Below are 18,839 nucleotides of genomic sequence, written 5' to 3'. Positions count from 1 at the left end.
GAGCCAACATACAGCAGTTCAATTACCTTGCAGCAGCACACTTCCTGACATTTTCAACTATGTAAGAGAACCGGAAGTTGTGCTTGTTTGTTTTATTTTCTTGTTTACCATCACATTTTTGTAATGAAATACTTCAATAAAAACATTCGCTATTTGAGTTAGGCTATGGGCCTCATTACAAGTTTGCCGGTCCGGTAACTATGGTACCGGTAAGCTTGCCTACGAGTTCTGCTCGCTGTTGCCCTTTCGCCCCCCAGGTCGGACCAATGGGGCACAAATGGGAATGGGGAGTAAACGTTTCCTGCCCTTGCCATTGCAATGGGGAAATACAGGGTCTGCCAGGGTTGTAATGGCCCTGTATTTCACCATTGCCAGGGGCCGGAAAAATGTGCAAGTTCGGCGGCAGTCTGCCGGTTTTACCAGCAAGGCTACCCCTGAACTTGTAATGAGGCCCTATGTGTTATCTTAAATGGGGCTGCACGATGCAGCAAGGTGTGCACTGTTTGAAGATGGTTTCATGGCTGGCGGGAAAAAAGTCCCCGGATTGAAAGCAAGCACATGTTCCATGTTACCCTTAGCTTTCTGTGCAGCATGCTGCTTGACAAGTGTGCACGAGATAACAAAGAGCCCATATGGTCCCCGTCCAGGCCGCTGGAAGTTCCCAGGCTTGCAGATGGAGAAGCAGCCTGCTCGCTCTCTCTCTCTCACACACACACACACACAGTTTATATCATATGGCTCTTCCTTGTACTGCATTTGTGCCTTCCAGATGGATCCCACAAGAGACGCAAGGAGCGTTTCTATACACATTCAGAAAAGTAAGTTCTTTGCCTCACACAGTTTTTGGGTGTCGAGGCATTGTAATACCATGCCGTCTCCTTTCTTCCTTTCAATTATTGGACTTAAGATCCCTGAGTCTGATAAACATATACCAGCCTTAAGCAAGATGATTTACAAGAAATAAAGTACTGCTGTTCTTCCAAACAGGAAGGGCGATAGCATTGTTGTTATGATAAATTGACTTTACCGTGTAATTACAACTATGACTTCTAATTAATGAATGATAACGAGCATAATTTACTAACTGGTATAGCATTTTTCTTTCAAACAGTAATATCCTTCCCATCTGATAGTGGTCGCTTTTACAGCTTGCCGGAAAGGAAGCGTGCTGCCGTACTAGAAGTGGGGCCAAACTTTTCATGTTATTGGCATATTATTTGAAAACGTCTCCTTTGCATCCAAATTCATTTTATGACCATTAGCACAGAAACATGAACACGTATAGCTAGAGGATTATTGCAGAAGAGTGCATTATTTGTGTAGGACTTCACTTCTAGACATTAATTAGTAATCGGCGCGGATGGCATAATGGGAACAATTAACCAGAGCAAAAAATGATCCTTATTGAATATCAACTCTTTGCAAATTGCATTGGGTGTGATATACAATAAAAGTATGCATTAAAACGGAATCAAAGCATTAATTTAAATGATATTGTGCACCCTGATGTGATAAACAATTGTTAATCATCACTCCACCGCTTTTCGTGCCCATGTTTGCTTGCTTAATATCCCTGTTTTAGAGACTGATGTTTTGCTGTGGGTGAGAGAAACTGACATGGGACTCCCTGTTAGGGAGGATTTTCATTTGAGTGCTAAATTCCTTCCAATTTAGAGACCCCCAGCTCTTTTGCTGGACTTAGTACTTTTTAATTTTAACTCCTGAGTGAGTGGGACCTTTTTCTCATTCGCTCATGTGTTTTTCCCTGATTTGGATTTTGTGTTTTCACAGTTTTAGGAGTCTGACAAACTCCATAGGCATCTGCTTTTTGTATAGTGGCACACAACACCTTCAGTGCAGTGTTGCTGACAAATCCTTTACTTTTCTCTTTAAGGTTTAAATGCCTTTTATCGGGTGAGCTACAGTTCACAAGAATAGTAAGACAAAATCTATCTTACTTACCTTTTCTCTTTGTAGGTTCAGGACACACCATCTTATTTGGAGTGGTGGGGGGTTACTTAGTAACCCCTTATTCTACTTTCTCATGTAACATTTTTGTTACCCTCACTACTTTAAATGGCTGGTGGCAGTGGTTTAATTGTTCCTACCATTGTGCTTTTCTACTGCAAGCTGAATCCTCCGCAGTACAGCACCCATGTGTGACCATTTTGTCAAAATGGCCCCCAATCTTCTTTTTTGCCATTTTCTGTTTGTGAAGTCTTTCTTGGATTTTACTCTGTGTGTTGAGACAGATTTGAGCCCTTTGTGTATTTAGCCTTTGGCAGGCATCAGCCCTGAAGCCCACCCCTGGCTCCAGTGTGTCTGGAAGGGCAGGAAGTGAGGTAGGATACCAAAACTCCCCTGTCAATTGTCTCTAGGCATGCCTGCATGAAACCAGTCCAGATTGGCTGGCTGGCTGTCCTCAAAGCACAGCCACCCTGCTGTGTGATTGACAGCCTAGGCTGTGCAAGAATGGGAAAACCTGCTTAAAAGGTGAGGATTTTGGGACTGGGGGCAGAGTCGACCACTGGAAGAAACATCCAAAGAAGAAACTGTGAAGAGAAGCATGCTGCAACCTCCTGCACCTTCAATTGCCAGGTGAAGCCCTGCTGCTGTGCTGACCTCCTTTTTCACCTCGACAGAGAAGATCAGAAGGAACCACTTCTCCCCTTAGGTTAGTTGGATCAACTAACCCAGAGACGAACTCCACTTTTGCACAATCCCTGACTTGCTTTGCCTCTCCATTGCTGTAGAAGCCCAATGCCCGGGTCGAGTGTCCATAGTCAAGTGCAACGTCTTCCACAGAATGAATCCGGCCTCCTAGGAACACTCCAGAAGCAGGAAATCCCGATCCAGAGTCCCCTCAACAGAGTGTTGGACCGAGGGAGCAATGAAAGTCCAACCGGTGTCCATCGTTCTGATTCAGTGCTGTTTACGAAATGCTGAAACCGCAAAGTGCTGCTGAAACAAAGACAACCTGTAGCTGCCAACGACATTCCCAAGTACTGCCGCAGGAGCCCAGACATCCTCCCTCTTGTCCCATGACTGAGGCTCAGGAACCAGGGTCTGTTTGGCTGTCTCAAGACAGAATCCAGCTGGACCCCTTTCTTCGAACTAAAGGTACTTTTTCGGGGTTTGGGGTACTTACCTAAATTGCCTTAAGTCGTGTGCTTTCTCACTTGAGATTTGCACCTACTTTCTGAGTTGATTCTTACTCCCTTTGCACAGGCTTAATAGCTTGTGATTTTTCTGAACTCTCTAACTTTGTGGAAGACTTTTATCCAAGAAGTGCATCAGAACTATATGATATGATAGGTTATTTATAACGCTCTTAATACACAGAGGTTTCTAAGCGCAGACCCGGGGATCGAACCTCTGTTGTTCCGTGTCCTCTTGCTTCCAAGGCGAGCATGTTGCCCCTGAGCTATCCTCACGAGACTATAGACTGCGTCCAAATGACCTTGGCTGTCCTGGCTCCCTAAAGGAACTCTTCAAAATCCATTGACTTTGGTTTTGGCTCTCCCCCCATAGGTTGTGGCTTGTTAAACACTGTTACTGCTAGAAAAGGTGTATCTAGACTTCATTGGAGGATTCAGTTGTCCTCACATTTACTGAGAAACTGTTCTAACCATTTTACTTCCCTTAACCTTTCCTTTCTGCAACTCAGAATCTACAAAGTATATTTGTGTGATATATACATGCAAATACTATCCTTGTGATTGAAGTCACTTCCGGGTGAAGGAGAAATGTATTAAGCATATCCAAAGATTATTCACTGTCTTTATTGATTCTGAAAAGTAATTTCAAAGTGTATTCTTATTGTTTCAACCTTTGCCCTTTTAATGAATGCTTATTTAAAACTGACTTTAAGTAAATAAATAATTATTTATAACTCAAACAATATCCAGAGGCATGGGCCGAACTTTACTATAATCTCTTCCAGAAAATGTAAAATTGAAAAGAGAGTACCACAGTTTTGCAAAACGGCAGTGATAGTGCCAGTGCTTAAAAAAGTTGACCGCACAGAGCCTAAATACTTTAGACCAATAGCACTGCTTGATGTGATTGGGAAGATCTTTGCCACACAGCTGCTCAAACAACTCAGGAGTTGGAGCAAAGAAGCCAGAGTGTATGACACCCGGCACTGGCTTTGTTAAGGGCATAGGATGCTCCTTAAACCTATTGATGATCAACCTTTAAAGATAGAAGCCATAAGGAAAAGGACAAAAGTATATGTCACACTTGTAGACTACTTTGGTCAGATTGGAGACAAGCACAGGTTTTGCTGTAGTATATATTGATGCTACCCTGCTTGTCTGTTTTCAATAACGAATTGGTGGGCTTAATTAAGGTACAACCTTTTCTATCCCGCAGAAAATATTGATTATTTTGATCTGCGTGGTTATGTTGCCTTGTATACCTGCTTAAGCCTCCCTAATTAATTTTTGCATTTAATTTTTGCATATATATTTTTTTCTTTTTCCCCTTGCCTGGTTGTATTCTGCTTACAAAATATCCCTTTGGCTGAATACAGATTGGGCACCAACTGAGGATTTTTGCTGTCTACGGATGTTATGTACTCTTGAATTATGTTATGCACAATGCACTTATGTTTACATCCTAGGATGGCTATTAAAATAATATGCACTTTAACTAGATATGTTCAGCATTAATTATGTGTTTTTATGCTGTTTTTATCATGTGTATGGTAATTGAATATGTGTTTATTAAAGATTGATTGAATACCTTTCTATGTTCCTTGACCTGGTCTATCCCCATATTTAGCTCCTTCACAGTGGGCAGTATATTCCACTGATCGATTCTATGGTTTTGTTCGCATGAACCCTCTTTCCCTCTTGGTGGGCGTGTTTTGTTTTGGTTCTCCCCTGTGTTCATGGTGTTGGGGACGCCTATTCTGGATTACAACACTTGTAGACTTGGCATACGTCTTTAACAGTGTAGATCGCCAGTCAGGAACTATATTTGGAAATTACCATCAAAATTAGGTTGGATCAGGCTGGCTTCTTATCTGCTCCAATAAAAACTGCAAGGGGAGTTAAGCAGTGTTGTCCATTTGGGGCAACACTATTCAACCTACTGATTGATGATGTAGTCTACGATCTAGGAGAAGTTAGATCCTTCCCCCCAAAGATGAATGGTCATGAACTAGGACACATGGTATACGCCGATGACATGGTCCTACTGGATCTAACACCAATTGGCCTACAAAGGAAATTGACTGACTTGAAGTGTTATACAGAGAAAAACGGCCTAGTGATCAATGCCAGTAAAAATGAGATTCTGGTGTTACAAAATTTAAGAGAAGTGAAAAAAAAAACTCACGCAAGTGTAAGTGGCCAATTGGAGGTGAACCAATCTCTTGTGTAAATCAAGTGCAATACCCGGGAGTAACAATAAACTCCAATCTAATGGACAAACCTATTGTACAGAGAATAAAGAGTAAATGCAGAATGTTGGCCGCTCAAGCGGCAGTCATAAACCGGAAAAATTGTCAATTCAGCCTAAAGCCGGTAATGGAGTTCTATAGAGCTAAAGCAATTCTGTCTCTGATGTTTGGTGCCGAAACAATGCTAGGTTGCTCATTTAAAACCTGTGCGTGGTGTGAGAATATCTTCTGGTCCAAGATCCTTCAACTTCCAAAAGGAGCACCTGTCGCTTGTCTGCAATACGAACTAGGACTGTTATCAATTAATGCCAGAATACAATACCTTAACTCTGTACAGGAAAGTTTTGGGGGCTGATGCCTTACCACAATTCAAAATACTAAGCTCATAGATTGAAACAAAAATAGATTCAATCTTCGACATGTGGAAGAAAAACTGTGAAAATCTACTACGTCAACTTGAAATAAATTCTGAAACATTGATGCAAAAACAGAATAAAGTGAAGAAAAGATTATGGGAACTCGAAACCTCTGATCATAGAGCGAGATACAGATGTATGAAAGACACTCCGCCCGAAGCTAGGGCCTGTAATAAGCTCCCTAAATACCTTGAAAGATTCCCCTGCAACAGCAAAAGGAAATGATTTATCATGCTTCAGTTGAATCTATTTCATAATAAAGAAGTACTAAATCTTAGGAAGAGAACTGTAACAAGTGACGACTTGTGCCATTTCTGTGCGAATGCTGAAGAAACATTGAAACACCTGATCCTAAATTGCACAAGCCTACAACAGCTACGATCCACACATCTGGAAAAAGTGAATATCTTAAAGATATGTCGGGACACTGGTGAAGTATGGAGCTTAATGCACGAAGGAGCAAACAGACAGCTAATGTTTGCCTTAACAGCCTACTTAGAAGAACTAGCAAAAAGACTAGACACCAGTGGTAATGGTCCAAAGTTAGAAAGCCTGGATGTTTAGAAAAGAAATCACCATCTGACCTAAACAATGTGATGTAAACAAGATTGAGGAACATCTAAGATTGGAACTGTGCTTTTTCCATTTCTTTTTTTTTTTTAAAGTTTATAATGAACTAACACAAAATAAAATAATAAATAACAGAAACCTTGAGTGTACATGTTACTTGTCAACTTGTTTTTACAAATTTCAAGTGTACAGCTCTACAGCTCAAATTTACCCATCTTGAGATAGGCCTGGCTGCTCAGTCACACTACCAACTTGTGTAGGACAGACCTATACCAAAAGGTGGGTTACCTACTACCAAGCAGATAAGTCATGTGTAGTCTCACACAGTGTGACTACACCAATTCTTACCTAACACTCCCTCTTTCAACATTTACCCAACAAGACGTGTTGGGGTCATTGCAGTTAGAGTAGAAATGCTGACTATACCTAACAATCAGTGGGTCTCATCACGACTTGGGCGGTAACGGTAACGCTATTAGCGTGGGCGGTATTAGCCCTACCGCCGAACTCCCCGGCGCTAATAGCGCCGGATCACGAGTTCGGCGGTAATGTAAGTCCCCATTCCCCACTGAGCCCATTCGGGAATGTCCCATTCCCCATTGGGCTCAATGGGGAATCTTCGCGCTAATACCGCCGGCGGATTTCCCGCCGGCAGTATTAGCGCAAATTTTCTGCGGATTTCCCCCCAGCTCAGAGCTGGGGCGAAAACCGCCGAAGCCCTGATTTGGCAGACCCTTAAATCCGGCAGTAATAGCGCTACCGCCGGATTTAAGGGTTACCGCCGAAGTCGTGATGAGGCCCAGTGTGTAGATGCAATTAAGATTTTTGGATATGGCGATGGCATACACACTTTACACAAACTTGCCACACTTTAAAAGGAATATCACACTTCCAGCTGCTCCATTCCTAGGACAAACATTCTAGGTGAAAATGCTGGATATGCAATTTTCCCCATTGGAGTTTGTCAGCCATTCAACTTTATCTTTTTGCACAAGTTCTTCTTGTTACATGAAAAAACAGCTCACTATCACATAAAACCATCAAGTGATTATGTTAAATTTGAGCAAGATGTTTCTTAAGATAACGCTGTTGTATCCTATCGCTATGTCGTAATGATGTAACACAAAATTAAGGCGACCCCTGCGAGTCCTGCTAAGGGGTCCTCTCTCAAGCTCCTTGGACAAGTGCAAGCCATGTCAAAGACTGCCAGGCCAGCCTGGGCCACCATGTATGTGTAATGCACATCATGATCATACTGCCGCAGGTCTAGGTAAAATATATTAGTACGTTTTTAATCAAACCTTAAACCCTTCACTTTGCATAGAAACAAGGTGGGAGGCGCAAGACCCCTGGTGCTCAATCATACCAGTCACTAATGTGAGTGGACCTATTATTGCGTGCTTTACAGTAACAAAAGCAGCTTTTGGTCCTGGCCAGCTTTTGAGAGGGCACCGCTATTTTAACTGATTGAAGGTGAATGACGGCAGGTGAATATTTTTGTTGGTGTGCATTAACATCTCCCATGAACTATCGTCAGTCGGCAAGCTTGGCATGGAACAGTTACATGATGTAAAGGTGTTTTGGGAAGTTCTCCCTCATAGGAACTTTTTAAAAATAATGTATTGCTGCATTTAACAGCACAATCTGAGAAAAGTGGGTTAAAATAGATACAATTTGAAATTGGTTCTAGAAAAGGTAACACATGAAACCCCCAGTAGGTGCAATGTCACTGACAGTGCACATTAGGATTCTACAACGTTTTTTATGATGCCTGCTAGCAAATGCCAATGTAGGGCACCTTCACGTAGCTTCTTCTTGATACATGCCACTATAAGACACTTCATGAATCTCCACCAATAATAAATGACAACAGTCCCAGTTTAAATCACTTTGATGTTGCAGCAGCAACTTATTCCAGTATCGTCAGAGTAAATCACTTTCATGAATTGCCACCACTTTGGTAACAATAAATCACTTTCTTAAAGCTGTGGCAAGATTATATAACAGTATTGCCAATTTGAATCACTTTCTTGAAGTTGTGACCAGTCTTCAACAGTGTAGTTACTGTTACTCACTTTCATGGCCTTGTGGGCAAAATCTATTGGTGTTTCATCATTTCAAGAAGGCTCATGTTGCTGCAGCTGCAATATATGCCAGTGTGATTACTGGCAATCACTTTCATGACACTGTATCCAGTTTGTATACCAGTATGGTCACTGTAAATCACTTTCTTGAAGATGCAACCACAATTCAAGCCAGTATGGCCACTGCAAATAATTTTCTTGAGGCTGTGGCCACAATCTATGTACCTCTCATGTTTTCTATGTCCCTGCTTGAGAACGACAGCCAGTCCCACGTTTTATGTAATTCTGGGATTTGTAGTGCTTGCTACCTTTAAAAAAAGAAAAGACAACACTACAAGTTCCAGAATTCCAAGATAAAATAGGACTGAATGACTTTCTCATGCATAGAACTGGAAAACATGAAGGCTCTGCATCTATGCCAACATGTGGTTACTGTACACCATTTTCAGGAAGCTGAAACAAATTTCCCAATTCAGCATTTTGATGATGTGGCACTAACAGTATAGGTTTATGTTTATTCATGCATATACCGTACTACTAATTCGAAGATCTAAGAGCTCACATTAGAAGCTGGCATTGTCAATCTAAATAGCTTCCATGTTTCCGTCTCCTAAGTCCCTTCTAATCACATGCACTCATCCCTCCTACACACACCCACACTAAAAGGAAAAGACAAAAAGTATAGGAACTGGTAGAGGGAGAAGTCAAAAGGGTGGTGAAGAGGACAGACACAGAATAAAATGCACAAACAATATCGAGGCAAGTTACACAGAGAAGTACAATAGGAGGGCACAGGGACCAATGTGTGAATGTGACCTCAACAAGGGGGTGTAAGCCAGATGCCCTGAGAACAAGGTGGCATGGAGTCAAAACTGGTTATGACTGCCGGATGGCATTGCATGGTGTTGATCTCTAAACTGTAATATAGGAATGGCTTTGAACAGTGGCTCCTAAGTAATATCAAGCTGCGTGTGTTAACTTGGAGAAGATGCTTTATTATCCCTGTTCCTCTGCGGGCAGGGTTGGGTACAGCAACAAAAATACTGCTGCCATAGTTAACGTAATCAGTTGCTCTACCATATGATCGATCAACATGCAGCTCTCTGTCATGTACAAATGTAGTGATATGTGGCTATAACGTTTTGGAATTGAAATCCCTTTGCAAGTTTTTTTTTTAACGTATAAAGATAATGACCTGAGGGTATAAAAGTGCTGTAAGAATATTACAGAAATAGTCAGACCAGCCAGGTAAATGCAGATCATCAGAGCTTCAGTATTCTTTAAATCTTCAAATACTTATGAAAATGGTAGGTCTTGAGAAATGTCCTGAATGTTGTTAAATTCACTTCAGGTCTCATTTCCAAAGGAAGGTCATTCCATGTTTTGGTCTCCGGACTCAAAAGGGTTTAAACCCCCCCCCCCCACCCCCACTATGGATTTCGGTTTGTACTTAGGGACTTTGAGATTATGTACTGAAGAGGAGTGGAGAGAGCAAGCAGGCATACAGGACATGATTCATGGAATCTTTGCCCGGTTCAAAGTGAATTATCACTGCTGAAAAGTGTATTTTTGCAGTGCAAAGTCTGGCCAAAGCCAGCGCATTTTGCAGTACAAAAATACACTTTGCATGGTTCCATGAATCGGGTTTGTGTCAGGAGTGCGAAGTCACTTTTCAGCGGTCCAAATTCACTTTGAAACGGGCAAATATTCCATGAATCGGGCCCATAGTGGTTAAGTCAGAATTTCATGCATTTGTGAACATTGCATTGGAAAGCTTTGAGTATTAAGGGTAGCCACCCTAAAAACTATTGTTATAGATCACGGGAGTCAATGTAATTTTGCCAAAATAGTGCTTTGTGAGTAGGGACATCAGCTGAAATTCGAGCTGAGTTGTGAAGTACTCAACGTCTTGAAATCATGTTTTCTTTGGCATGCACATACAGTGATTTAAAATAGTACAATTCTGAGCCAGCTAAGGTGATTTTGCTTGTGAATTTGACAAAACGATTAGACAAGCTACATAAAATAGCTGTAGGAGCATAGAATATAAATTCTGTGGGAACCATATTCAGATGTATGCTGAGCACACAAGCCTATGTCCTTGGGTAAAATATGAATGCTCTGCTCCTGTTTTTAAAAGGTTGGGACCTGGAAGAGAGTTTCTGGGGTTTGTCCAGAGGTTTCTATGTCATTTCATTGACAGTCTTTTTTCGATTCATTTTTTACAAAATATATTCAATGAAAAACTCATTGAAATACTTTTATTTTTATTTTTGGGGGTAACCCCATTCCCCCATTCCCTATTGTTTTTTCTTTATTCCTGACCCCCCCACCTCTTACATGCACTTTGCCTACCCCCTATATTTTTCGATCAGTTTTTTTCGTTTAAAATATTTCATTAAAAAACGAATTAAAAAAAGACTGTCAATGAAAGGACGTCGTATCATCCAGAGTGCTAATGATCACAAACCCAGTCTTAGAACTGTACACAGTGAACCCGTTTTTGTCATCCACAGTTCGTATTTGAATATGTATTTGGTTTGTTTTATAGTGCAAACCTAGCTAGGAAGTAGCAGAGCACGCTACATGTAACTTGAGTTAACGGAGGTCAGTGGAAGGGGAGGGGCACGTTATAGTAGCTTGGATATCTGATACTAAAGGAGTCCTATATACTTAGATGTTCCATGGCCTACGATTGGGGGACGGGTGAGGATCGGGCTGATTCAGAACGGTACAGGTAAGTAGGAAGGAGTTGAACTTCGATTTCCTTTTGTGAGTCGGTCACATTTACTCATATGTACATTACACATCTTACATGGGTTTGAGTGGTCCGTGCCTTTTAAGAGTCATCCCATTGTGTTTAGCTATTTAAGTGTCTTGGGATATTTCATCCCTTCTTTTTATTCCATTTCACCTCTCCCTGCTCATGGACGGCCAATGGTTGCCTGCAGTGCTCATGGCTCATGACGTCACTGAGGCATATACAAATAATTTTAAAAGAGCACCCATGAATAAATATTTGCACTGTGCCTCTTCTAAATATTGAACATTTCTCTCCTCTAGTTGCAGCTGGTGTGCAGATGCTTTGGCGAGTTCGTCTGGCATGGTCCTGCTATGTAATGATGGAGCTTCCTAAAGTGGGTAAAGGGAATAGATGCAGATAGGTTTTTTTTTTCCTGCCTCGGATTTTCTCCTCCTATGGGGAGCTCAGCTTTCTTCTCTTCATCTGATAGCCACTTGACTACAGAAGATTTATTTAGACTGTCTCTTGTTTCATAAAGGGCCTCGAGGCCTGTAGTAATTTTTGACACTTTGTGAAAATGTTTCCATGCCCCCGCCCCTCCTGAGCCTCATTTTCATATGGATACAAAGCATCAGGATGAAATGATGGTTCATTATAGTGGTACAGAACCCTTATCTTCATTCGGCAAGAGTCATTTCCTTGCAAAGATTGAAATGCAAATGTGAAAATTAATGATAACTGCATTATCTGATTGCAGAGATAATACCGATTCACTGTCAGGGTAACGCGCAGTCGTTCTCTGATTTCCGGTGCTTCTTCAGAATGTTCCTCCTTCTGTCTGACTATCTCTACGGGTAACAATGTTTCTTGGACTTTTTAAATTTACATTAAATGGCATTTCTGCAGATCTGCTATCTACCACATTTTCCCAATCAGCAAAGAAAGGGACGTATGACTGCAATCTCTGTGTCCTTCGTAGGAGCTGCGGAATAGAGCACATATCATTGGAGCGTGCGTCCTCCACACCACGCGCTACTGTGCAAGTCAACTGCACTTACAATACGAGTCAAAGACCTACCTGACCTTATCTCAGCAGCCCTTCAACTTCAGCCTGTCAGGGCATAACTGAAGCAAGTTACTTACACCAGCTGAAGGATGCCATGCATATGGATTTTTACCTTAGAACACGACATGATTACATGCAAAACGACACGCACATTGACACGCTAATTGAATCTGCCAATATTTAGACCATGGAAGCCGTTATTGCAAAAACTATGCGATTCTGCAGACTGATGTGGCCAGGAGAGCGCGCATAGTTTTGAGGGTTCACAGAGCAGCATGAATATTTTCCTTAATGTACGCATTTACTTCCTGTGAATTAATGTTGGAGGTCATCTAGCTTGGGTGCACTTATCACACTATTCATAAACAATGAAAGAAACATAAAAGCAAAGAATGTGGGGCCACATAGGAGCCACTGCGACTCCATGTGAGCTGCCACCTTCCAAAAAGTCCATGGGAGACAGACAAATCATGGTTGTTCCATAATTTATTGAGTACCCTCATCACCCATTTTCTGCCCCCATGCAATTGTGAACTAATTTTGTGAGTATATTTTGTCCCCATCAATATTCTTAAGGGATGAGGTCTTCCCATGAAAACCTACTCTCTCTCTCTCTCTCTCTCTCTCTCTCTCTCTCTCTCTCTCTCTCTCTCTCTCTCTCTCTCTATCTATATATGTATATATCTATATATGTATATATATATATATATATATATATATATATATATATATATATATATATATATATTTATCTCTCTCTCTCTCTCTTCCCCCTCTTTAGCTCTGGTGCTCGTCATACCTATAGCAACATGCTTGCTGCTGATACCATGTCCAGTACCATCACAAATGAGAGGAACTCTTTCACATCTCTCCTTTCGTTTCACTCAAGCATAACTGCACAGATTCCTTAACTACTCCTAAAGGAAGAGTTGTATTGCAAAGAGATGGCTCTTTTATTGTAATATGTAGCTAATGCTGGTGCCAAGCATACAATTGAGAATGTCCATCTCAATTGATCCTGATGCAAGAGCCATCCAAGGAGGATAGCTCAGGGGCAACGTGTTTGTCTTGGGAGCAAGACCATGCATAGCAACAGAGGTACGAATCCTGGATCCATGCATAGAAACCAAACTCAGGTAAGGTATTAGTGCGTCATAAAATAAAAAAATAAAACAATTTAATAAATTATGGCAATGCAGAGCAAAATACGACCAAACTCCAGTCACGCACTTAGGCGTTATAAAAGTTTAATTCATTATTTAATCCAGATGCACTTGGGAAAACAACTGCCACACCAGCTATTGCCTGCCTTTTAATACTGATGCTTTCCCTGCATTTTCAACGGCTACCTATGTTAGTACATAATATTCACACAGCTCTCTAATGTGGAACGTGGTGCCAGGTAACACTACACGCACACACAAATAAAATAAACACATTTAGTGCTGTTATTGAAGCACCAGTCAGGCCCATTATTGTTTCCAGGCACTAAAAGATTGTACACTGAACCATAATGCTGATGCCAAAAAACTGGCATGTACTGTCCGTTTAAGCACAAAATATTAACGTAAATTACAGTCCAACGTGAAACTCTGAAGAACACTAGATCAGGTGCAGACTTCAGCACAGGTCCTTTGTACCCCTGCTGAAGGTTTGATTCAGACGGTCAGGAGCAACACCACTGAAATATCCTGTCACACACAATGGGCCTGATTCATGGAATTATCTGCATGGAAAATAGGGACTTTGCATGCCAAATTGCATGTGGAATCCCGTTTGCCAATTCATGCTCTACATGTCACTGACAAAGGTTGAGTGCCTTGCGCGAGACACCATCCAGAGCATGGGCGTGGCTTGCGCAGAGGGTTAGGTAGGGGGCAGAACACAAATGAGGACGAATAAGGCAAAAAGTGGGCGTTACGAGGGACAGCCCACAGGCAGTGCATCGCACGCCCACTATTGTGTGGCGCGATACGTATTCATGGATCTGAGTGCGCAACCTGTCAGCGGGGAAATGGCCACTCAAAGCCGTCATATGATCTATCACCTGAAGGCAGTCATACAGACACTTAAACTTAGGATTCATCGTGCAGGAGTAAGATCGGGTGTCGGATTTAGGGGTGCGTGTAAGCAGCTCTGGTTCCAATCTGATTTAGGGGTGCACATGTGCAGTGCAGCGGGGTGCAGCAATGGTGTATGGGGCTCACATGCAGATTTTCTGAGTTTTACTCGAGTTAGGGTAAATCGTACACATGTTGTCGTGGTGCCTGTGACAGTTACGGGCGACCAAGCACAGAGTCCGCGACATGCAGGCCTGCTTGCAGGGGACACCATGCACTGTTTGAATGGTGTTCATGACTGATCTTATTTTGCGTGGGGGCATGCCTGGGATATTCCGCACGCAACTTGTGTATATGGTTACTTTGCGCAGACAATTCCATGAATACACAAAGTTAAGAGTGGCTCTTAACAGACATCTGGGCCGCCCAAAGTCCTTAAACCCCCCCCCCAGTTCATCTCAATAGACAATTGCCAGGGTTCCCTGGTTCAGAATCTACAGCAGGAACTTGCAATCTGACTTTGAAGGAGGTGTAGTATGAGATATGGAGATGAACCAAGGAAGCGTAAAACACTTACTACCATGGTGGTGTATATTCTACATAACTCTCCCATGTATACATTTCTGTTGGCATGCATTTTGCCATGGCATCATATTATGAATCAATGCACATTCCTTCAAATGCATGGGAGACAACCCCATGCAAATGGGAACGCTCACTATGGCATTGCACCTTAATCTGCACCAGGGTACTCCTTCGCTTCTCTGAGCTATAAAGTGACCAAGGCTCTCCCATATCATAGAGGAATTCATTGGAAGGCTCAATAAGTTCTGCACAGCATTGCTTGGGAATTCCTGCCCTGATGTCTCTGCCTTGTCTGTAAGGACTGTAAGGGGAGAGGACACAAATGAAAATTGGACAGCATAATCAGACAGAGTTTTGTGGATAGCCACTGCAGGAGGTTGAGCATCTTGTATGTTGTTACAAAGCTATTACACTGCGCCTATCACCACAGCAGTGGTCTTATGGAGCTGAGGCTTGTCCGGAGAGTGGGGTGTTGTGACCGATGGCGAAGCAGAACACAGTGTATGGAGGAAAGCAAATGGGGAAAAGGGTGAGAGGCTCAGAGAAGTACGAGCAGGGTAGAAATGGGATAAGCAAATGGAAAGGCACAAGGTGTTTCAAAGGATAACTGTGGTGTGTCTGTTCCTGCTACCAAGTGTGGCTCATCACAGGGCCACACTGTACACTGTATGACTTAACCAGTGCAGAAGGAAGACATCCAAGAAATAATTGTGCATGTACGTGAAAGTTGAGCTGAGTTCGATTTTATTATTCATGGGAAAGAGGCATCGCTTTCCCTTAACTACTCACTTAGATGTGCAGCCATGACATCTCAAATAACTCCAGCAAAATGAAAATGATGAATTACATCCGTTCAAATATTCAATGGTGGGGTGGAATCCACAGTAAGATGAGCGGAGAAACAACCTGCCTTGAGATGTACTTGTAATGCACATGCTGTAGGTGTACTTACTACACATGGTATATGTGTACTTACTACACATGCTGTAGGTGTACTTACTACACATGGTATATGTGTACTTACTACACATGCTGTAGGTGTACTTACTACACATGATATAGGTGTACTTACTACACATTGTTTAGGTGTTCTTACTACACATGCTGTAGGTGTACTTACTACACATGGTATATGTGTACTTACTACACATGCTGTAGGTGTACTTACTACACATGATATAGGTGTACTTACTACACATTGTTTAGGTGTTCTTACTACACATGCTGTAGGTGTACTTACTACACATTGTATAGGTGTTCTTACTACACATGCTGTAGGTGTACTTACTACACATGCTATACGTGTTCTCTACTACACATGCCATAGGTGTACTTACTACACATGCTGTAGGTGTACCTACTACACATGATATAGGTGTACTTACTACACATTGTATAGGTGTTCTTACTACACATGATATAGGTGTACTTACTACACATTGTATAGGTGTTCTTACTACACATGCTGTAGGTGTACCTACTACAGATGATATAGGTGTACTTACTACACATTGTATAGGTGTTCTTACTACACATGCTGTAGGCGTACTTACTACACATGACATAGGTGTTCTTACTACACATGCCATAGGTGTACTTACTACACATGATATAGGTGTACTTACTACACATGATATAGGTGCATTACTACACATTGTATAGGTGTTCTTACTGCACATGCCATAGGTGTACTTACTACATATGATATAGGTGTACTTACTACACATTGTATAGGTGTTCATACTACACATGTTGTAGGTGAACCTACTACACATGATATAGGTGTACTTACTACACATTGTGTAGGTGTTCTTACTACACATGCTGTAGGTGTACCTACTACACATGATATAGGTGTTCTTACTACACATGATATAGGTGCACTTACTACACATTGTATAGGTATACTTACTACACATGCCATAGGTGTACTTACTACACATGATATAGGTGTACTTACTACACATGATATAGGTGTACTTACTACACATGATATAGGTGTACTTGCTACACATTGTATAGGTGTTCTTACTACACATGCTGTAGGTGTACTTACTACACATGACATAGGTGTTCTTACTACACATGCTCTAGGTGTGCTTACTACACATGACATAGGTGTTCTTACTACACATGCCATAGGTGTACTTACTACACATGCTGTAGGTGTACTTACTACACATGATATAGGCGTACCTGCTACACATTGTATAGGTTTCTTACTACACATGCTGTAGGTGTACTTACTACACATGACATGGGTGTACTTACTACACATGGTATATGTGCACGAATTGCACAGCTTATTCTCATCTTAAAAATACATTTTGCATGGAAAGTATTGATCTTGTGGGAAGGAAGACCCTCTTTTGGAGACATGACAGAATGTTGTCAGGGCTGCATTGCACCTACCTGGTCCGTCCCAGTCATCGATCTCCACTTTGGACTGAAGTGTTTTTTCTGACTGTGCATCACCGTCAGACTCTGCTGTCTCCTGGCTTCCCTCTTCATCGCCTGGCGGGAACACAAGACAGGACCCATGGATTAAATGCTATCCACAAGGACCTCTGACACAATCTGCCCGGTCTGTGCACGAGCAGACAATTTGCAGAGACTAAGGACTGGGCAAACACATGCATGGGTGAATAACTTAACATAGCTATGTACACACGAGGTGCCTGGATCAGCAGTCATTTACACATCTATTAATGGCGCTGAATTGGTGTTAAGATAAAAGGGAAATGGATACATGGTTCTGCAAACTGACTCCGGTTGAGGAATTCTCAACATAAAAAGCTTGCCTTATTATCAAGGCTACAAATCATTGATGGATGTATTTTTGTATCATTGCACAGAAGGGGTTTGAAAACATTTCTGCTTGGGTCTGGGAGCACAGCAACCTGCAGGTGTACATCCATTGTGAGCGGCCAGTCAGATGCCCAGGGACGTCAATTCAACAACATGCATGGGGGGTGCAAGCGACATCACGTTCCGGAGGACAACACATGAAGTGACACCACCTGACCTTTAACTGTGACAGCATCAAAATGATGGCATGTGACCTTTTGCCTCGTTGACATCGGAAACTAAAACTACAATAGGACCATACATGTATGATGTATAAAATAACACAATGTAGTGGTCAAACGGTTATTTTAGTTTTCAACCATATATTAACAATGGTGCTGTCCCAACATGTAATGGGGCAGTCCTGATAAGTGAAAGGTGCAGGCAAAACAGAATCATCAGATGCCAGGAACACTACTTTCTTATATAAGTACTGACTCATGTAGCCAATCACAGGCATATTATATCTGATAAATGGTCACAATTCTGGTATAGACATTAAATGCCTAATAACGCTTCAGATGCCGGCACTATGGTACCATGCTAAGTGAAACCTCATATACGCTACAGTGACATCTCAGACCATTGTAAGCCTCAAATGACATGTATGGAAAATACATCCTCACAAGCCTAAGTGCTATTAGCCTCGCCAAGTGATTACTCAGTCACCCAAGCGCTGTCATCTTAGTTTCAGCTTGCACGTTCTATTGAGGGAAATGTTTAGTTTTCTTATGCGTGTAGATGATGTACCTGTGATGGCGGATCACTGTACAAGCAGACACCAATTCTAATAGTTGAATGGGACTTAAGTGCTTTTTTCATGTTAACAGGCGGTTTTTCAATTAGCAAAAAGCAACATTGTTGACATCTAGGTGAGAGTGAAGGCCCAGTGGCCAGGGGTCGCAGTGGCAGTGTCAGGGGTCTAAAGGAGATTCTCTGGGGTTGCAGCCGTACCCCTAGATATCCCCAAATGATGTCCATGCAGATGCCTTCAGTCACATGTTCCTGATGTTTGCGAGGAATGAGGGCTATTTTAGGGAGCACAGGGGTTCCAATTCCCG

At 42.0% G+C, this 18,839-nt stretch overlaps 1 protein-coding gene across 1 annotated transcript in view; it reads right to left on the bottom strand.

Annotated features, from left to right (window-relative positions):
- The window catches only part of ZFPM2 (zinc finger protein, FOG family member 2), an 815,442-nt gene that overhangs the window by 595,248 nt on the left and 201,355 nt on the right, over positions 1-18,839 (bottom strand). Inside the window, exon 3 of the mRNA XM_069621491.1 lies at positions 17,344-17,445. Coding sequence (XP_069477592.1) covers positions 17,344-17,445 — 102 coding nt within the window. The remainder of the gene's footprint in view (positions 1-17,343; positions 17,446-18,839) is intronic.

This window comes from Ambystoma mexicanum, chromosome 5q (genome assembly GCF_040938575.1).
Source record: "Ambystoma mexicanum isolate Mex_15411 chromosome 5q, UKY_AmexF1_1, whole genome shotgun sequence".
NCBI classification, from domain to species: Eukaryota; Metazoa; Chordata; class Amphibia; order Caudata; family Ambystomatidae; genus Ambystoma; species Ambystoma mexicanum.
Note: the sequence above shows the minus strand (reverse complement) of the source record. Positions and strands in the feature narration are given on the sequence as shown.